We start from the raw sequence: 21,697 nt of genomic DNA, 5'->3' as shown, positions 1-21,697 counted from the left end.
TGCTTCCTACAAAAGAAAATATGTGTTTGATGTATGCCCCCTAACCTTGAGTTGCTATGAATGATTCCTAACCCGGGAGAAAATCAAGAGATAAATAAACCTCATATCATTACGAAGAATAATCTTCGTGTTCAGGAACATGACGATTTCCATGAATACTTCTCAAAACATCCGGATGTCTTGTTGCATATAGATAACGATGTTCTCTACTAGCATCAGCTCTTCTCATGACTGCTTGTTCAAAATCTCTTCTTCTCATGATTGTCTGTTCGATAGGTTCCCTTGAACTATCACCCTCAGCGTGCATTCTTGAAAAAGACATATTCGATGAGTCAATACGTCCAATATCAATATATCTCGAAGGGATTTGTCGACCATTTGATGAGTCGAAAAAGGGTGTTAGATTCGTTGTTCCCGCATGGCTCGCATGACTCGCAGGCTGAGCTGATGGATGTGCAACATAAACTCTTGATCCATTAGGAGCTGGTCTCGTACCAACGATATTGGCATTCGGATTCAAATCTGGATTGGAATTTACATTCGAATTTGAATTCGACATATCGACACCAACCGTCTCGTAAGCTTCCTTCATCCATTGTTCCCAAGCTTCATCCATGGGTGCCATGAAATTGCCAGCTTCTCTTTCAGCCGCTGCTGCTATCAGTCTCTCATTCAATGCAGTTCCCACACTTGTGATTTCGATATCACTATCTGCATCATCATCTTCCAAGTCATTATCATCCAAATCTTCTTCTTCCTCCTCCAACTCTTCTTCTTCTGCTGGTACTGCGGATCGCACAACTGTGGGTCGTAACTCCGGTGATACCCAATCCTCTATTCCATCACCCGTTGTATCCCTAATAATAATTCCTTTTTCCTTCTCAAATCTCTCCTTTGCCCATCTTGTGCCTTCCCATTTTGTCAACGTAGCAATTTCGTATTCCGTAAGTCTCAAATTATCGAAAGCTCGAAATAGTCGTCTGTGCCACGGGAATCTCGAGAGTCGAACGCGATGCGGCCGGTAAGAGTAATCCAAGCCAGGATACTTTGCTTCCTGCGAAGTTAAGTGACCATAAAAAGCTTGAGTTTCGTGACGAACTTCAGGCACCAGACTGCGCTGCAAGAAGGCTTGGAAGCTTTGCGGATCGCCAGTCTTGGGTTTAGGAAACATACACTCGTACACGAGCTGGTCGACAGGACGGCCTTTCATGATGGCTGAGGAGGCGAATTGTACGTCAAAAGTAAGACTGGATTGTACAGCGAGGGAGGCCTTAACTATTGACCGTGGCGGTGTCCGAGCTGATATGAGGTTCGTGATTATCAAAACTTTAGATACCCCGGGACGATCCTTTGAAGGATGATTGGGCACTAAGGGAACGGAGGTTCTTTCTTCCAAAGTTTGTGTAATCCGATGATTTTGACAGACTTGGAATGTTGAATTGGAAAAAGTAAAACTTATGAGTAATAGCGGAGTGGTATTGGTATTAGGTGAATCCGAAAGTTCTCCTGATCTAGAGTGGGTGGAAAATTCGGGCCAATTGTCGTTGTCGTATAGTATCCAATGTGTAATGATTCACGAATTCCTGGTAGGAATTTGTAACTTGGCGATGTTGATGATGTGATGATTGTACAAAGACTGGATGGATTTCAGACACAAGAAGTATCGTATCACAATATCTAATTGATTTTTTGATTGCCACTGGAAGTCGTACAACTCAAAGATATCTATTAGGTAGAAGGGAAAAAGTAAACGTCGTAGATGAAAGTTGAAAAAGTTGAGAAAGTTGAGTTGCGTTGACGAATTCGTTTCAAGAGGAAAGAAAGATGGTGTGTCTTTTTACGGTTTCTTTTCTTGTCTTTCTTAGGACGACTTCCAAGCTGAATATTGAAGGAATGAGTGAGAATGTGAAATAAATAGGAATTAAAGAGGCGATGATGAGATGATGAAGAAGAAGGACAAAAAAAGGTCGGACTGGCGGTGGAGTTTAAGTTGAAGTGGAGAGGGAGGAAAGAAGCGTGGTGTTGTGGTCAAAGTAAAAATAAAGGTAAAGGTAAAGGTAAGAGAGGTGAGAGGTGAGAGGTATGTAGTGGTAGGTGTGTAGAAGAGGGTAAGGGTAAGGGTTCGGGTTGCGTTGTACCACTTCACTTGTATGGGTGTTGTGTTGGGTGTTGTGTTGATAAAATCTTCTATGATGAGCTGGTTAGCTTTCTTTTGGGGGGGAAGGGGATTGGATGAATGATGTGGTGCTTGGATGCTTGAGTAATGAAGTAATAATTGGATCATTTGATAGTGAGAAATGGATTAGATCGTTGTCTATAACCGTGGGTCGGTCAATAATTCCTTTCTTTCTTCACTTACTTTGTACTTGTGAAGTCTTCGTATCCTATCGTATTGTCCAAAATTTAGATGACAACCCAAACCCAGATCAGATGTCGAATTAGAGAATAGCCGTGGAACTCCTCTTCGTATGTGGTTGGGTTTGCTTGGTTTGGGATACCGAGTAGAGTAGAAGGTAAGTGGAAGAAAAAAGAGTCGTCGCCAGAAGTATGTAGTAGTAAGTATGTAGTGTGTAACATGTATTATGTACAGTGTCAAGTTAATCAATGAGAGGTAACAAGTAGATGATTCGGATCTGAGACAATTTGTTTGAAAGTCGATTGTTTCGTGAATTCCTTTTAGGATTGCTGTAAATCAAATCGATGCGAGATGGGTACTAAGTCGTCCAAGTCGTCGATAATGATTCGTGATGTATGTAGAAGATGGGAATGATTAGATCTTTCTTCAACCCCTTTCTGTCCTTTCCTTCCATTCACTTGTTGTTGTGTTTTTCAATCGATTCTCCTTGGGTTTTTGGGTCAATCACACGAGAAGTTGAAGTTGAGATTGAGCGAAGATTGAGGTTGAGTCTGAATTGGAATAAGAGTCGGGTCCTAGAATTCCACCTTGTCTCCCTCAACCTGAAGATATAAATTGTTGACCCTTGGATAAGGTATATATAGATGAGAATCTATGTCACTGTCGATAACACCAACTTCTTTTCGTTCCCAGTCAGTCAATACTAATCAATATGCAGCCCTCTCTTGATTAATCTATCGAAACAAGATCAATCAATATACTATTACCGTACCCAAGCAATATAATCCTCGTCGATATTGAATTTTCTATTCTCAGAAATCCCAATGTTCCGAGAAATGCTTGGAATCTGCTGGGAAGGTTTAATTTTCCTTTAACGTTAAACCAACCCCCCCACACCGGAGTTACAATGCAGTGGGAGTTGCGGTAAGGAAGGTCGATCAAATAGATTGGAATGGATGGCTTGATTGGAAGAGAAACCGAGAATGGAGAAAATTGGGGGCTGGGTGGTGATGATGGTGGTGATGGTGGTGATGATGGTGATGATGCTGGTGGTGATGATGCTGGTGGTGATGATGCTGGTGGTGATGATGCTGCTGATGATGATGCTGATGATGTTGTTGAGAAGAGAGGTAAAACAACCACGACGACAACAACAACAATAAAGTACAACAGAGTTGGTATATATATCTGTTGTGAATCTGGTAAATATGCAGATATACTTCGTACTCTATAGATAAATACGGACAGAGTATAAATAGGTGGTAAGTACCTAGTATATGCAAGTAGGCGATATAGATCTGACTCGGGAATGGAATGGGTTCTCGCATACATTCAGTACACCTCTAGCTAAGTATACGGTCGATAGCTTGTTTATTCTTCTTCTTCTTCTTCTTCTTCTTCTTATCATGCATTCACCTCCAATAGATGCACCATCACAAGAAGAAGAGTTTACAAAATCCATGTTATCACTCCCTGTCCTGGCAATCTTCTCATCCACGATCTCTTCCATCGCTCATAATGCATACATCACATACAGATCATCTTCCCATCAACCATCTCACCGCATCGCATCGTTGCATTCAACAATATATAATTCATGACCAACCCATCCCTTCATCCAGCTCTCCATCCATACAACCGCAAAAGATGCTTCAAGAACCCATCACGACCAGGGCAACCCAAAGGTCTCCAAATCGGTCAAAGTACCATGATAGGTATTCATTCTCATCAGTTACATTGGATCCGACCGCTTTCGCAACCTCTTCACAGCACTCACCACTCCACTCAGCCAATCTTTGTTTGTCTTTCCATCTTTCTGGACATGCAAAGTGCGATGTTGGAGTATCCTCGATATTATGGTTGTCGTGTTCATTGACGTGGTCATTGTTCCACTCTCATCTGCTACCTATCCTCGAGCTATCTACCTTGACGAAATTCCTAAAATCAACAGAACTATAGTAATCGATTTCCCTACTATATGCACGACCCTACTATATGCACGTTTTTGTTATTTATGTAAAATATTGAATTAAATTGAATTAAAAATTGAAAAAGCAATATTATAATTTGAAATTCAAATTTGAAATAATTGAAATAAATTAGTTTAATATTTTGAAATAAAAAATTTAAAAATCTCAAAAATTATAGTAATAATAATAATAAATAAGACATCAAATTTTTATAGAAAAAAATATTTATTTATTAATATATTTTATAATATAATTAAAAATATGAGTTTTATTTAATGAAATTATAAAACTATATATATTATAATATAAAATATTTGAAAAAAAAAACTAAAGCTTTTATTGAAAATATGAAATTATATTGATATTAAATTCTAATATTTTGTGTAGAAAATATTTTAAAGATTAATTATTAGTAAAATAATAAATTTATAATATTTTATTTCATTTTTAAATTATATAATATTAATAATCTTTAAAAAAATACAAATATACTAAAATCTATAATTCATTAATATTATATCTAAATAGAGATTTATAAATATGATTAATAATTTGATTTAATTTAATAATAAATATAATATAAATATTTATTAGTTTCTTTAAGAAATTTTAATTTTAAATATTCTTATTATAAAGATTTTAATCAATTATTAAAGAATAAAACTATATCGATTAAATCTTAATTTAATAAAAAATTTAAATTTTGAAAATTTGATTATTAATTAACATTAATTCAACTTTTATTTGAAAAAATTGTTTTAAAAAATAAATTAATAATATTTCAAATTACAAAAAAACTTATTTCTAAAGAATTTATTTTAAAATAAAAGTTATATAATTAAATTCTCATTATATATAATAAAATTAAAATTAAAATAATTTTAAAAATAAAATTTTAAAAATAAAAGATTTTTTAAATAATTTCTTTTAATAAATTAAAAATTTATATATTTTAATATCTAATGTAATTCCTTTTCCAAAAATATAATTTTTAAATCTTCAATATTAGATATAAAATTTAAATTCATTTTAAAATATATTTTCAACTTTCTCAAAATAATTATAAATAATTTAAAAAATCTAATAATCTATATTAAATTTAATTCTTTTTACTTTTTTGATTTTTTTGATTTTTTCATAATATTATTGATATCAAAAAATCTATAAAAATCTATTATAATTTTAAAAATAGATTATAATATATTATTTATTAAGAAATTATATATCAAAATTCTATATTCTCTTTATTTAATTATTCAATCAATTCTTAATTTAATAATTTGAAATCCTTATAAATTTAAATTAATAATATTAATTAATTATAGAATTGAATTTTATATTATTATAATGATTTTTAAATTTTAAATTGATTTTTATTTTGATATAAAAAAAAAGTGTGTATATAGTAGGGTCGTGTATGTAGTAGGGAAATCGGTTACCAAAAGTAGGTCTCTTTACACCCAAATGACTAGTCCCAGTAATATTGATATAACCCATTTGACCACGTCTTCCAACCCTATCTATCTTCCTATCGCCTTGAAGAAGCAAGCAAACAAGACCTATCTATCTTCCTATCCTCCTATCCTATAGTCATACCACCAAACATTGTTTCTCTTCCCCATACCTATCACATCTTCATTCTCCCATCTTCACTCTCCCATCACCAATGCCATCCACACCCACACCCACCCACGAAAAAAGTCCCCTCCTCTGTAAATAATCCCTACCCACGCCATCTCCCCATCAATCAATCAATCAATCAATCAACCACGATCCAGCCCTACCCACCCAAACCAAAATTAAAAATTAAAAATGCAAGTCATAAGATCCAATCACTCGATCTTTCACGATCGAGCCCTGTCTGCCCTATCCCGCCCTACCAAATCGGATTGCTTACTTGTGTACTTCCTAGCTAACAATATGTACTCGAGAAGGATAATTAATCTTCCCGTACTTCATGTCATATCATATCATGCCTTCTTTTTTTCTTCATCATCACATTGTAAGTAACCGAGACGAGCCAGACAAGTAACTATTTCTTGAGAACTTTTATATAATAGAATTATTATATTAATCAATTATATATATCAATTCTAGTTTATTTTATTGAAAAATATTGAAGTTATAAATGTTTTTTGTTTATACTAACCTTATATATCTTTAGTTATTTCGCCGAGTAGTAGGTAACTATTAATCTATAAAAATATAAAAATCAACCCCAACAACCCAATTACCACTCCCACCCCTCATTCCCATCACTCCCAAAGCAAGCAAAGCAAAACATACACCATCACTCCAGAGTAGCGAGTATCTACCACTCCTTCCTTCTCCGACTGTTCATCTATCTAGCTTATGATTATCTACGGAGTATAACCAGTAATCATATACTCCGTACAGAGTAATGTTAAACACGGTATAGATACTAATGATTCGTACCCACCTACCCCTCCCATTCCCAACCCACCCACCAGCCCAGCAGAGCTGGAACTTCTCTAACATCTTCTCCAATCCAATCATTCACACCCCACAGCCCACACACACCCACATCTCGTGATTTCTGATTTCCATGTGTTCACTCCATGTTGAGTGCCATGGCATTGCAGGGCATTGCATTGCCGATTTGGAAAGTTGTGACGAAAACATGTGATATTTCATAATTGTAATCCTTTACCAGCTGAGATGAGATGAGCTAGGATGAGGTGGAGGGGAGGTGTGGGGAAGGGAAGGGAAAGGAAGAGGGGCAAGGGGAGAGGGGAGCTGAGAATTGAAGGGAGTAAAATGAGGGGTCAACAGATGCACAAACAAACAAACAAACAAACAAATACTGATATACTGTGCTAAAGACTGAAGACTGGAATTTAAGTATGTATACAGTATATATAGTATTGTGTACATACAAATACCCCTAAGAAAACAAGAAGTAAATACTAGTTTATTATTTATTGGAGCTAACATATAATTATGCTAGGTGTGAATCTGAACGTGACTATAAATTGCAATGCGAATGTATGGTAGTATTAATAAAACCATAAACTAGCTATCGAGCTATAGAGAAATATTTCCCCCTTGATCCTTCATAATATCATAACAAATAGATAGCAACATGAATGCTAAAGCAATTTCTTCCCATCCATATCCGTGGGTGTTAAATCAGACAATTTACTATGAAGAACCTCATACCCATAGCAATACCTATACCATTTTCCCTCTAAAACACCTTAAATCCCACCGTCATCCTTTCCCAGCAAACACCAATGCAAAGAGCAAATTCCGGGTATCAAAATTTATCGTAAGAAGCAAATAACCGACCCCTTCTCTCTCCTAACACCAGCCAGCCATCCAGCCAATCCCAACTGTATTGACCCTCACGATTCCATACTTTGTCCTCTCGGATCAGAAAACCTCGTTTGGAATATCAACAATCGAGTCATCATCTTCCTCAAATTCTTCATCTCTAAATTCATCACCGCCCATATCTCTCTCTCCCTCCTCCCCACCAACACTTCTGGACGACGAAACGAGTACATCCTCCACCACAAGCTCCCCCTGCTTCACCACCACATCCACCACATGTGCCCCTACTTCATTTCTTCTCACTCCCCTCTTCCTCATCATTACCCCCCCCCATCCCCATCATCTTCTGCTTCACTCGCACCAAGCATATCATGCCTAAACTCTGCAAACTCATCCGCCAACTCGCAATAACCATTCATCAATAGGTCAAAGTTCGCTTGCAGTTTTTTGAACTCGGCTTTATAATCTATCTCTCCCTCACTCTCACTATCAGAGATCTCAGACTCTGAATCTATTTCTAGCACTTCGGAGTTATCAATAAAGCTATCAACTTCATAATCTTCATTCGCAACAAGTTCGGAATCCTCGTCTTGGGTATCGTAAGCTGAGGATTGATAATCGAGATGTGTATCTCCAATCAATACTCGGGCTCTCTCTTCGTCAGCCTCACTTCCATATTCGTCTTCGTAGATGCGAGGGATGTTCCCAGGAAAATCAGCATCCTCATAAAAGGGGCTAATCCCATTGCCGCAGCGAGTGCAAAATCCGAGCGTCACATCTAACCTTCCAGCTGCGTCCTCCCAAATCTCATGATCACAATCTCCACATCGAATGATCTTATCGATTGGGTCATAGAAGGGGACATTCTCATATTCGTAAAGATCCTCTATCTCTACCGGTGCGGAAGAACTATCTTCACAATTCTCCATGGTGCCATCTGCTGCTAGACCGTTCTCGTCCGTGGGTGTGGAGATTTCTTGATGATCGACGGTATCTGCGTTGCTATTGACTTCAAGTGTGAATACTTCTGACATGCTTTCCAGACTCACGTTAGATTTCCAGGGCTTACGCTGACTTGGGGATTGTTCCAAATATGACTTGATATGTTTGAGCTCTTCAGTGAGGTATTGCAGTGGTAGTAACTGGCGACGCACATACATCCCCACCTCCATCTCTAGGTATACATGCAAGCCTACCTGATTACGCAATTCCACAAAATTTGCGACGACTTTGTGAGAAAGTGATTGCATATTATCATAAAGCGCCGACAGAATGGGTGGTGGTATGAGCTGGCAAATTCGTTTATAGATGGAATTAATGGTCGGTAATTCCTGGGCGATGTATGCCTCAACATCTAGCTCATCGATATTGAGATCCAATAATGCTTTCCGCGTTTGCTCAAAGAGTTCAGGTACATTACCAAGTTTCCCCATCAATATTTTGAGTGGGACTGTCAAGTCAACATTGTCGCCACTGATCTCAGCGGAGGACTCTATGCTCTGTTGTTCCAAGTCCGTGACAAATTTTGAAGGGGTAGGTGATTTCGAAGATCTGGAACAAGAGAGTCAGCGTTTACTCATCAAGAAGCCTGAAGCGAAACTGCAATGAAAAGTGATGAAGAAGCAGAATAGCATCCCACAAAGAGGGAAATAGGGAACATCCCGGAGAACCTTACGTTGAATCACCCATTTGAGAATCCTCGCTGAGCCGAACGCGTTTCAAGGGTGGTGGACTAATCATATCCGCGGCCACTCTTCGCTGCGACGCTTGACGGCTTGAACTCGAGTCTGAACTTGTAGCAACTAATCTTGGTGTCTGACTGATGCTCATTACACCTATTTGAGATAATGAAACTGGAGATGAGGATACCAGCTCTTGCGACCAGTTAGACATTGATTGTCGATCAATTCTAGTTGTCCCTTTTTGGAATGGAGTTGGCGTGGAAGGGCCACTTTCGTTATCCAATCTGGCTGCTGCTACAGTGAGTTCCTTAAAATGGCCTGTCGACATTGGAGAAGATTTGGAAGCAGTTGTTGTTTGCGTTCGTTGGCTTGAAATCATGGCCATTTCGGCAACACGAATAGCAGCCAGTTCTCGCATTTCACCATCATGTCGAAAAATTGAAGCAGAGCAATGATCGCCAAAGAGAGTTTTCATGCTTAATCCTTTAAAGAGTCAGTCTTCAAGAAATTGGTAAGTGTTCAAGTGGTATGAGGGTATATAGTTACACAACAAAAGGGGGAGGATGGGAGGGATGGTTACGTACCTTCATGCCATTCTTCTTCATCTACAGTACATGGATACACATCTTTTGGTTTGAATATTTCAACAAGATGACAAAGTTCGGCATATGACGAGTGACGTGAGTATGGAAATTTGATTACCTTGGGGAGACCTTTTTCAGGAATAGCGTCTCTCTTCTTGTCGGGGATTACAGTAGATTTCTGTGCCAACTTTCGAAGCAAAGATTCACCAAGTCCCTTTAAAGAGATTTGATCACTACCAAATTGCATACCATCTAATGATATGGCCCCTTTCGTAGATGCTAGTTCTGCAAGAAGCATACGTCGAATGTCTTCAATCATGGGTTGATCTGTCTCGGCAAAACTCATTAAAATGTTAGTACAAATCCATCCAAAAAAAAGGGTAAACTTACACTGTCTCTAGGAATCCCTTGACATCATCGAAATCCATGGCCACTTCATAACTTGGTACTAGATCACCCCAGCCACCTCCGATACCAACTTCTGCTATCTCCACTCCATCTGGTCCATGAGCAATGAATGGGCGTATTAACACAATGTCATCCTCACCATAAGCCGAACAGCCCATTCCCTTCTCACAGCTGTGGATTCGTACGCTTTTATCGGTAGTCAAACAACCTTCTTTTGGGCCATTTCCAACAATACACCCGACCAGCACAGGACCCTCAGGTGCCAAGAATCGTGATTGACCATCCGACCCTTCTTGACGTAGCGATTGGTATAACTTGTACTTGTATTTGTCCACATGAATCTGCGAGTCAAGTGTTCGTGATAGCGCTGCCCATACCTCTTCATATCCGAACGTCCAGGCCGAAAAGTGGAACTTGGTATTTGGTGGATACTTTCTGACTTTCTCAATCATTTCCTTCAACCCATCAGCCTTTGTGGGGAATGCTAATGGTCCAGTGTTGCTTGTATCGAGATAAATACAATCTAAAGTCTTCATGCCGCTTGTGTACTCGATCAAGAATGGACTTCGTGTCAAATTATTGACGAACCATGGTTCTGATCTGATATCACCAGTATACAAGATTGCAGTGTTCTGCTTTTCAAACAAGAACATCACTGCCCCGGTGCAATGATTAGCATCGAACAATGTGGCCCTGACTTCATTTTTTGGCGCCAACTCAATTAATGTTGGAGTTTCCAGTGGAATCGGTTTTAAAACACTTTTCAAATGTTTATAAGTTCTCTTCTCCTTTTCTAAAATACCCTACGCCAAGTTCAAGCGGTCTCTTCTTTTTTCGAGTCTCAACAGAATTTCTCTGGTAGCTGCTGAGCAGTAAATAAATGGCAGTTTAATGCGATCATTATCAAGTCCCTCAAGATGGTCGCTGTGAACATGGCTTAAGAAGCATGCTAGGGGAGCAGTTCGACCTATGATTTGACGAAAATGATCGACTAGGACAATGTCAGTCCTAAGCTTACTAAAACAATCCGCTGAATATTTGATCCACCAAAACGTTTCATTTTCTGAATGAAAGATATTTATTACTTACCACGAATGTCAGGGAATTCTGGCATGTACCCGCCAAATGTTGACATTTTGAAGGATCTGTTCCCGCACTTTCAGGTACAGATGGAATATCCCATGTTGAGATAATTTGATCGAACTCCTCAGAGATGTTACAAAGTTTGAATTGGAGAAGAACAAATGGACGATACTGTTAGGTAACCTAAACGCGACAAAAGGCACGCTAAGACAGGCTACCACGTGATTCTACCCTGCAGTACACCACTTGTCCAAATGAACGTATCTTTTCTTTTGTCCCGCAAGAGAATAGAAGAGAACTGGTGGAACTGGCAATTGACATGTTTTGGTAAGCAGTCGAGAATGCATGGTACTATGGTATTGATTCGAAGAATCTACGATCATTGCAAAATACGTATACGGCTAGCTACTATTCATACCAAACAAAGAGCAAATATAAGACCTCCTAAAAATCACTACCTCTACAATCTTGACGTGTGATTTTTCCGCCTTTGCTGCTCCTTCTTTAAGAAGCTCATCCAAATCCATATCTAGTTCCATACGCTTCTGGTCGCTCCTTCGTGCATATTCGTGGCTCATGTCCGATAAGCTTATTCGATTTTGGAAAGAGCTTCGAACCCACTCTTCGAGAAAGGCATCATGGTCATCAAGCATCTTATTTCTTGCCTTAGTATCAACATCAAGCAGTACCGGCAGTGGGTAACTGCTGAGATAAATGTCATATGGCCTGACCTCAAATAGGGTACTGCAGGCAAGTGCCATTTTCAGTCTCGGCATATTCAGCCATATTGGATTGATATTCCTGAATCTCCTGTGAGAAGAAACCACAGAGGTCACCGAACTTTCCTTGACAAAGAATCTTCTTGCCATTGACATGTATCATAGGCTTCCGATTGACCTGAAAGAATGAGAAAGTGATTTCTTGAGTGAAAGGAAGATTGACTCGTTAGGAGGACGAATCAAACAGTTGTGTTTTGCTACTTACTGCAGTTGCCTTGTCATGATTCTTATACTGAGCCCAGAAATATTCAAGTTTGATTAGCTGATCAGAGTATATCAACCTCTTCCAGATCTCGAGGAACTTGTGCGCTCTTTCGAGCGCTACGTTATCCCCAGGCTGATATGGCTCGATAGTGAGCTTGAAGTGTCCAGAGGCATCGTCATGATCTAGAATTGTGAGTCCTAAGCTAAGAAAACAGTTGGAAGGAGAAGAAGCACCCACAATCTATTGTAACCCCAAGACCTCTTTGAACGGATTTGAAAGAATCGTCCCAATCTCCTAGAAGGGCACGGAAAAGTGTGTTCTTTCTGATAGCCACTTCTCTCCTACCTTCGACAAGATCTGTTCCATTATTTTCCGAGGACTCCTCACCAATAGTGTTCATCACTCCTTTGTTCAGTAGTGCCGCTGAGAGCTTTCTTGGCATCTCAGGACTTGATTCAAAAGGAGTTGCACCACCAGATATATCTGTTCCGACAGACGCGTTTGCGTTATAAGCAGAGGAAGGTCTCGACTGGGTCGATCTGCTACCTGATATACTGTATACCGGATGATGACTGGTATTGGCAACATTGGAGACTATTTGAGCCGGTGGGGGAGCCATGGAGTAATTGCCAGTAATCTCTCTTGATGTTTTGTGAATTGGTGGTAAACTCGCCGATGAAGGAATTCCTGCTGGCTTGTTGTTTAACCAGGGAAATGGCTCGTTTTTGAAAACAGTCTCCCATGCCATTCGATCGGCAAGCCACTAAGTGAAGTTAGTACCAAACCGTAAATGATACGATGAAAATTGGACAATTAAGGAGATTTGGGTATTTGAAATAAGGAAACGCCTAAGACTTACATGTTTTTGAGAACGGTCGCAGTAAGGATGGCGCGCTCTTACAAAATCTCTACTAGTTTGCAAAGCACGAAAGAAAACATGTCGGAACTCAACACCACCCATAATGTATGCTTTCTTTTGCATTTCATTCTCTTTTGGTCCGTAAGTCAATGGATCATCCTCTCTAGCCCTCATTACATTTCCACTGTCTTTCTTTGCTTCTCCAACTCTCACTGCTTTGAGATTTCGTAGCGACTCTTCGGGTTTGATTGTCCTACCTTGTCTTGTGGTTCCTTCGGACCTGTTTGGTCTATATCTGTCTCTTCCCATCTGTTCAATCGGAGGCGACCTAGATCTACGTCGACTAGTCGCCTCTTCGGCTTGCCAGCTACTACCAAATCGCCCCGCTTCTAGACTTATCCTCACCACTACGGCGAGAACCTACAGTGTTGAGGCGATTGGCATCTGAAGATCGGAGAATGTATGATCTGGGTGGCTCGTCGCAGGGAAAGGTACCCTTTTGACGAACTAAAGATAAGTTAGCAAGGATACACCTGAACCCAATTTCTCTGGTAAAGGTATACAATTAGACACCCAAACTTTACTTCCTGCCATCCACTGTTGCCACTCCAAGCTTTCTCGTGGATATCTTTCCTTCATGTTTAGTAATGCTTCTCGGTATACCGCCAGTACATTTGGATTGCCAGCTGTATTAAGAAGTACATCTTCGATCTTGATTGAAAAGTTAGGCTTCGGTCTGCTTGGGAAACTCAACGAGCCCTTCTCCGGCGAACTCGTAATCTCGCCGGACTCGGAGCGCATTATCTCATTACTGAAGGGTGATTGTGATGTACTGGGAAGGATACCTGGCCATGGATCGTTTGGAACTACAATCAGATTAGAAGTGACTTTTTAACTACCCAGCCAAACCACAAAATGTTTATATGAATGAAGTGAAATATTGAAACTCACAGAACTGAGTCCACTAGAGCGCGCTGTCAGTATCTTAATGCCGACGTGACGAACTCATGCAAGACAAAAGAGATAAATGGGGGTTTACATACAACATGACATTCTGCTTTTCCCAATGCCCAAGCCTCAGTACATTGCGGATTTTCCTGATAAATTTGGCTTAATGTTGCCTGAAATCGTTTTTTGATTTCAGAGGTTGGAATTCCATTTTCCCTTGCTTTTCTGGCCATCAAATCTTGCTGTGTTTTGTAAGCTGATTCCATCATTGAGGAACCCAAGTTATCTCGGGGAGACTTGAGACGTATTGGGGAAGTTTTAAAAGGAGACGACATGATTGAGATCGTTGGTTGTTGTTGAAAAGGTGAGTTGTGGGTGTTTGTTTACTTATACTTTTTTCTCGCTTCTTGAAAGTGGTAGGCACGTTGCCTCTTCTGGAAACCTCGACCAACACTCCCTCTTATTTTGGCTGATCTAATACTCTTATCTGTATTTTGGAATAGAACATTCATTTTCGGAGTGAAATAAGGAAAATGACGATAATGGTCATGAGTATCACGGACGGGAACGTAGATTGTATATCGCTTCTCTCGACCAGCAAGTTTCAAGTGAATGTACTTATTCAACTTGTAATCGAATTAAAAAGCATACTTCTGCAGCTTCTTGATCATGACGAAAGCTTCGATCAATACTATATACCTCCTCGAGCATGTCTCCCTACTCGATATAGATATTTGAATCATACTTCAAAGTCACAAAGACTCTCCCCGACAATCCAAACGCCAATGTCAAACACGGTAGCCCATCGACATGCATTCTCCAAAACAAATTCGATTATTGTGCTACCCTCTAAGCAAAGAACTACGGGCAAAAGGAATATGCAACGCATCTACCCATCTGGAGCCGTCATAATAAACAACATTTAAGAATGAACTGCATATGAATTAGATAATTTGTGTAACTCTCACAAATTATCTCCAAGACTCTCGTGTACTACTCGAAGTCACTTTATTTCACTTACAAAGAATGAGCAGGCTATTTTTGCCAACCCATTAATTCTCCCAACACAAACAACTCGTCCAGAATAATGAACGACTCTCTGTATACCATGAAGTCAAAGCAATCCATTCATTCATAAAAGCCATACGCTATATCTGCAATACTAATGCAACCTCCCTGTCCGTGAACTCCAAAGCTGCCTGCTAAGCCAACAACGTAGCTGAAAAATCCCTCAAGTCCCGTATCAATATGACCCATTCTTAAAGTTAAGTGTATAATACAAGATTATTCTTCTTCTCCATCATCATCCCACCCATCCTTTTCTCTCCGAATGAATTCGCTCATGATTTCAGGCTTGAAGATTGAGCTACCCTCATCCTTTGCACGAGGTACTTTGCCCAAATTCCGTTCATCATCAAACACTGCCCCAATGTTTTTGATCCACTTCTGACGTTTTTCCATCAATGATTTGGTCATATCACCGAGACCTGGTCTTGCTGTCCCAGCAGCACCATTGACAGCTTGATTGCCACCGCCAGCACCGCCAGCTTTCTTATTCTTTTTAGTTTTTCCGATTGTGCGGGATCGTTTGGTATAGGCCGCATTTACTTGACCGTCAAGATCTTCAAGGATAGTTTGGTATTCTTGATGAGCCATGCGCTCCTTCGTGATTTCCTGTAATCGAGCCTTACGTGCACCGTTAATGATCGATTGTTCCTTTAATTTAGCTTGGAGGAAACGCAGACGGGCAGCTATCTCATCATCATAATGAGCATCGTAGTCGGGCTCGGCATCAGGGGGTAGAAATCCAATATGTCGAAGCTCTTGTTTAATCCTTTCGTCTATTTGCGCATGATCAAGCTTTGGGTGAGTTGCTTTCTTCCATGATTCCGATGCTGATTCGGCCATAAAAGTTGCAGGAGGCAATGGAGATATGTCGCTTTGCTGACTTGGTTCCCCCATGTCGCCGTTTATTTCACCATTGAAACTACCTTCGCCATTGCTCACACCGTTCGTCAAAGGCTTATCTTCGGAAGGAGCCGCTCTATTTTCCGGTCTTAACGTTGCCAATAATCTCGATAACATTGGGCCAGCAGAAATTTGATCCGTTTCCGCTATGGCATCATCGATCTCATCAATACTTCCACGGGCTTGATTTGGAGGTAATTTATCTCGCCCTTGATTTGGTGTATCCACTGACATGGCGCCATCTTCCTCAGCCCAGACTTCGGTATAGTGCTTCTTTCCGCGTCTAGGAATTATGAAAGGATTCACACGATCACCACGTTCACGTAAAAAGGCGAGATCTTCTTCTGTGAATGGTCGAAAGTATGGCTCCAAATATGTCGCAAAAGTATTAGCTTGTACTTGGTTTGTGGGTTTCGCGTTGCTGAAATCTTTGTCGGGTGGTGTTCCAGGGATAAGATCATGAAGATCATTCCTCGGGTAGGCTGCTACAGCATAAACCTTCTTCTTTTCTTCTTCGCTCATCCTGGGATCACCAGGTTTTATTTTTGTAATTTCGTAGACCGTTGGATCGGGAAACGTAGATGGGTCCGCTCCAAATGTCTGGTAATTGGCAATTTTGGGTGCTGGAGGAGGTTGATGCTCATCGGAGCTGGATTCTTCTTCGGCAGTGCCATTTGGTTTCGTATCCGTGTTCATGCCTGCGGTGGGCGTTGCAGGAGCAGGTGGTGAAAGTGACGAGCTTATTGAATCATTGTCTCGTTCTTTTGATACTTTTCTGTGATTTTTGTGTGTATAGTCACGGCTTGGAACGGCGACTTCTGCAAGTGAATTGAATTAGCGAGGTGCGGTTTGAAGTAAAGCTGAAAGTCAATACTATACTGGTGTTTATACCGTATCGAAAGGTGACTTACCAATATTGGATCCATCTTGTGGTGCCAAACCATGGGCACCATGTGTCAATGGCCGCTCTTCTCTAGCACTACTGACATCCTTTCTCTTTTTGATTTTGTGAGCCTTATGTCTCCCACGCTCATCTTCATCCGCCTGGTCTCTCCTCATTCTTTCTTTCAATTCTTCGTCTCGCTTTTCAATTTCCAGTTCTTCGTTCCGATCCTTTCTTGATTGTGCCAGAACTCGCATCCCCTTGTCGCATACCGCAGCACGTTCATCTATGCTTGCAGCTAGCCTCTCCATACGTTGCATAAGCGCCTCGAGCTCTCTCGAATTGGGAATTGCGGAAGCATGCTGGTCGACAATCTCATCTGCTACGGAAGTTCTAAGAATACTAATTGGTATTTGTGTGTAGGGAGTTTTTCCGGCATCAGAAGGCGCGACTGAGCTCGTGGTACCCACTAGACTTGGTGTTGTGTTTCGACTTCGGGATTGGCGGGGATCTCGACCCTTCTTTCCCGTTCCTTTTTGACTTGCCATGGGAGGCATTTTAAAGATAGGCGCAAATGTATGAGATGTATGTAGAAATGGACCTGGAGGAGACTCTAGGATCTGACCGGATTGTGCATCTATTGTGTTAGTTTGTTGAATTCCGGTAGGGTCTTGACATTCGTTCGAGCTGCTACAACTAATCTATAAAGTAAGAATCGATAAGTATTGGATATCAAAATTATGGACAAATATCAAACGCTATGAATGTTGTTTACTTTCTTGTCTGATGTGAAGTCTGGTACCTAGGTCGTAATGCTTCCTTAGTTGAATTACAGTGGAGCTAGCCTGTTGGAGATAAGGCTAGGTCAATAGTTATTCCGGCCGTCTATCAGTACGTGATGGACAGGGAACAACACCTCATGATTTTTAATTGGTTGAACTACAGCTTTGCTTCAAGAATCTCCCAAATTCATTAAATAGCGGTTTGCTTCATGATTCGGCTGGCTGAAAGATCGTCAGAATGGCGCCATTACGTGCTGTTGATCCGATTAATACAAATTTGAGACGCCAGTGGTGTTGAAAAAAGTATGTTGAAAATCCGTCGACAATACGAGAGGCACAGAGCCATCCAATACGTTACAATTACGAGGGAGATGCATCGAGTACAACAAGATGTCGTATTACTGTTTTTCTTTTTTCTCTTTCTTTTTCCTTTTCTTTCTCTAGAGTCTAGATGTTGTATCAATACATAGGTAATGGACTAAGTTACAAGAATATATCGTACTGTACTGGAATTTATGTTTTTGTTTTCCGAATTTTAGATGCTACATGAGTAACAGAGTGGTACTGTGCTGGAATTTGTTTATTTTTTAGATTCTAGATGCTTGATGCTTGATGGGCACACGCAGACTGGGTTACAGTGAGATGTGATTGATATGTACTGTAACACTTCCTGTTTATTCTCTAGAGCAATGTGAGATGAGTACGGTGTACAGAACGGAATGCAACAAGTTGTGATAATATGTCATCTCCACTCCCTCCCTACCCGGTAGTTTAGATGCGATACATGCATAGCAGTACTCATCATACATACCCAGTGACCCGATATATCCCATGTGAAGATTTGATACTGGGACCATCGGTGGACACAAATATGTAATACATATCATTCTCATCATTTCATATCAAATCAAATCAAATGTCCTCTCAAAATCTTACTCCGGATCTCACCCCATCTCGTCTCTCTTTCTCATTAACAATTATTAGCAATACCGGTACATTGTCATCGGGGGAAAGTTCCTTCTAACGAGCATGAAACCCCAATGCCAAAAATTGTGGGTGTCAAACGTGGAGCGAAAAGATGATCAAGCTTTTTCGCTAGCCCGCCCATGCATACTAGGTATTCTCCCTAGTCTTCCTGACTCTCCGATTCTCTTGGTATATCCCATTATATGAACAATATGGGTACGAAAATATATCTTTCAAGATCCTTCAACAATTGTTAAGAAAACAACATTCCAAGAATCACGAATCACGTTCTGCAATTCACTTTATGGTAATTATAACCATCATTCAGTTTGCCGAAGGGTCTTTGCCCGGCGCAAAAACATCCTGCGCGCCATTTAAAATATGGGTAAGAAATACACCTAGTGCCAAGTTTCAAATTCCCCAGAGTGCTTGGCGCCGAGATGTCAAGTATCTTAGCCATCCTCTGTGTCTAAATATATTCACTAACAAATGAAAGCTTTAAAAGAAGTCGATAATTCCGTGTATGTGCAAACAAACAAATCTTCACAGCATTCATTCCTCTTGTCCGATTCTAGACACTTTACTGAATACGATGTCGAGTTTTCTGTCAAGAAACACCACATTCTATCATCATCATCATCATCATCAACCTCTCTCTCTACTTCGCTCTTCATCTCTATGTCGATCAATCAACACGCATCTTCACACCACAAAATCTTAGACATCTACTGATAATCGTTTTACAGTCTAGTTTTCGCGGATGAAGAATGGAATAACCTGGCCACAGATGATCAGCTCACGAGCGTCATTAATCAGGTGAATGTATGTTATGGGACGATTAGAGAAAGTATTGATCTAATGTGTCAATAGCCAAACATATCTTATGCAGAGACCATTACCGACAATTTACAAACATTATCAACTCATAATGCAGATGCGAGCGGTGCAATAGGTGGCTTTCTTTACGTGCCAGATCTGGATGATCAACACACATGCTACAACATTTCAAAACAATATGTTCCTTCAAATGCTACTCGACAAGCCAATCTGCCCGCAACGGATTTCACATTGATTGCGTTAGCACCTTGGATCAGCATAGAATGTACAAAAGGCTATTTAGCTGCAGCGCGACAAGACCCAATACGAGCTTTCATCTTCTATCCACCAGATAATAGTACAAACCGACCACCACCAATCAGCTCGGATCAGTGGGCGCTTGAAGATGGCGGAACATGGAAGTCTAAAAACAAATATCCGGTGTACGCTGTTGCTGGAAGTGTTGGAGAGAGGATGATGCGCGAAATAAGTCTATATTCCGGCAATCTTACAGACGTACCAAACGGCCATGAACTATCCACGTTCCCAGGCATTGACCCTCGAGACTATGTACGAGTATATACGCAGCTTCGCGTGACTCATGGCACAAATCTCCCCAGCTTGTGGGAGTTTTTGTTGATTATTGTTGCTGTACTGGCCTTTATGCTCGCAGTCACTTCCGGCTCTATGCATTATCTCCAGAGAAGTCGAAGGCGGGCTTTAACAAGACGAGTGGAAGACGGGGAGGTAAATTTGGAGGCATTGGGTATCAAGCGACTCACCGTTCCACAAGAGATTATCGATCAGATGCCTATATTTACTTATCATTTTGTTGGACAGACCCCTTTGGTGCATCGAAGTTCAAGTACAGCCGAGGGGATCCATGCCGATAAAAGCGTCTCCACGGAGGCGAATGAGGTCTTATTTTGCGATGACTCTGCATCCAAGGCGTTATCACCAACTTTTATCGTACCCAACTTGGGAAATTCACCAGTTTCCATCTCAGATCCGGGAGAAAGAACTGTAGTATTCTCCCAACCTACTTGTCCTGTTTGCTTTGATGACTTTGAAAGTGGAAATACATGGATTCGCGAGTTGCCGTGTGGTCACATATTTCATCCAGATTGTATCGACCCTTTTCTTGGCAATAACAGTTCATTATGCCCTATGTGCAAAAAGAGTGTCTTACCTGTCGGGCAATGCCCAATAGAGATCACCAACGCAATGGTCAACAGGGAAAGGAATATGCGAAGATTGAGATCTCGTATCACTATAGCAGAGGATAACCATGATATTCAGGCTGGTCATTCAAGGTTTCTTTCCCGAATCTTAGGCACTAGTTTCAACGGGCGAAGGTTTGATACTTCTACGGTCCCAACGAACAATGTACAAATGACAGTCGCATCACCGATCGCAACGAGACCGCCATTTATGACAAGTGCAGTACATCCCCAATCACAGACCAATAGCGTATTAGGAGTTGAGGTGATACAAGACGGCCTTTCTCGGCAAGAGAGAGCCCAGCAACGGATTCAGGAACTTACAGCACAACAGCCGTCGTTAGAAGACCCAGATTTGGTCCAAAGGAGGAATCGGTCGCTCTGTAAGCGCTTCTCAATTTCAAACTCATATCAAACTAACGAGCCACGATAGTCCGTCGCGCATTTTCGAAAGCTTTCCCCGGCTATTCTTAGGGGTCCAACTGTAAATATTAATGATTTGATGAGCATTTCGGCGTGGCAAGGTTTTTCTTGTCAATCTCTGGCGTTTTATACCATGTATGCATTGTGCGTTTGAAGGACTAAAGGGATCGAGGGCTGGTTAGGAATTGGTGTTTTGGAAGAAAATATTGGCAATGGATTAATTACTTGAAACTTGTTTGGAACACTGGCGTATTATAAGGAAAGCTGTTGAACCAGTCACAGCAGGGAGAGTCTTCAGAAGAAGCATTTTTTCTCTCTTTTGAGATGTACGATAGATTAGCCCAAAAGAACCGTTGTAAGGGATACCACTAGCTAGGTAGGTACGATAATTCAAGATTAGTTGTGCTATGCATGTGCTTTGTATAACTGACAGCGCGATTCGGTAGTACCCGTTCATCGATGAAATGTATG

General features: G+C 40.5%; 6 protein-coding genes across 6 annotated transcripts; 2 read left to right on the top strand and 4 right to left on the bottom strand.

The window, feature by feature from the left end:
* Window positions 1-109: 109 nt before the first annotated feature.
* Window positions 110-1,210, bottom strand: EAF01_002158 (uncharacterized protein; the record flags this gene model as incomplete). Its single annotated transcript, XM_038910409.1, has 1 exon — window positions 110-1,210. One exon carries the CDS (start codon window positions 1,208-1,210, stop codon window positions 110-112), a length of 1,101 nt encoding a protein of 366 aa, XP_038773331.1.
* A 2,098-nt stretch (window positions 1,211-3,308) lies between these two features.
* Window positions 3,309-3,590, top strand: EAF01_002157 (uncharacterized protein; the record flags this gene model as incomplete). The annotated part of the gene is made up of 1 exon (XM_038910408.1): window positions 3,309-3,590. One exon carries the CDS (start codon window positions 3,309-3,311, stop codon window positions 3,588-3,590), a length of 282 nt encoding a protein of 93 aa, XP_038773330.1.
* Window positions 3,591-7,940: 4,350 nt separating this feature from the next.
* Window positions 7,941-11,429, bottom strand: EAF01_002156 (uncharacterized protein; the record flags this gene model as incomplete). Its single annotated transcript, XM_038910407.1, has 6 exons — window positions 7,941-9,171; window positions 9,296-9,785; window positions 9,887-10,227; window positions 10,277-11,053; window positions 11,102-11,285; window positions 11,384-11,429. The coding sequence occupies 6 exons, from the start codon at window positions 11,427-11,429 to the stop codon at window positions 7,941-7,943; spliced, it is 3,069 nt and encodes a 1,022-aa protein (XP_038773329.1).
* Window positions 11,430-12,109: 680 nt separating this feature from the next.
* Window positions 12,110-14,503, bottom strand: EAF01_002155 (uncharacterized protein; the record flags this gene model as incomplete). The annotated part of the gene is made up of 8 exons (XM_038910406.1): window positions 12,110-12,274; window positions 12,362-12,543; window positions 12,599-13,124; window positions 13,221-13,590; window positions 13,645-13,727; window positions 13,884-14,086; window positions 14,172-14,184; window positions 14,264-14,503. The coding sequence occupies 8 exons, from the start codon at window positions 14,501-14,503 to the stop codon at window positions 12,110-12,112; spliced, it is 1,782 nt and encodes a 593-aa protein (XP_038773328.1).
* A 949-nt stretch (window positions 14,504-15,452) lies between these two features.
* EAF01_002154 (uncharacterized protein) lies at window positions 15,453-17,576 on the bottom strand (the record flags this gene model as incomplete). The annotated part of the gene is made up of 2 exons (XM_038910405.1): window positions 15,453-16,954; window positions 17,048-17,576. The coding sequence occupies 2 exons, from the start codon at window positions 17,574-17,576 to the stop codon at window positions 15,453-15,455; spliced, it is 2,031 nt and encodes a 676-aa protein (XP_038773327.1).
* Window positions 17,577-18,759: 1,183 nt separating this feature from the next.
* On the top strand, window positions 18,760-21,638 carry EAF01_002153 (uncharacterized protein). The gene is made up of 5 exons (XM_038910404.1): window positions 18,760-19,152; window positions 19,264-19,288; window positions 19,514-19,589; window positions 19,638-21,186; window positions 21,237-21,638. The coding sequence occupies exons 1-5, from the start codon at window positions 19,149-19,151 to the stop codon at window positions 21,275-21,277; spliced, it is 1,695 nt and encodes a 564-aa protein (XP_038773326.1). The 5' UTR covers window positions 18,760-19,148; the 3' UTR covers window positions 21,278-21,638.
* The last annotated feature ends 59 nt before the right edge of the window (window positions 21,639-21,697 follow it).

Source organism: Botrytis porri (assembly GCF_014898465.1).
Source record: "Botrytis porri strain MUCL 3234 chromosome Unknown BPOR_003, whole genome shotgun sequence".
In the NCBI taxonomy this organism is placed as follows: Eukaryota; Fungi; Ascomycota; class Leotiomycetes; order Helotiales; family Sclerotiniaceae; genus Botrytis; species Botrytis porri.
Note: the sequence above shows the minus strand (reverse complement) of the source record. Positions and strands in the feature narration are given on the sequence as shown.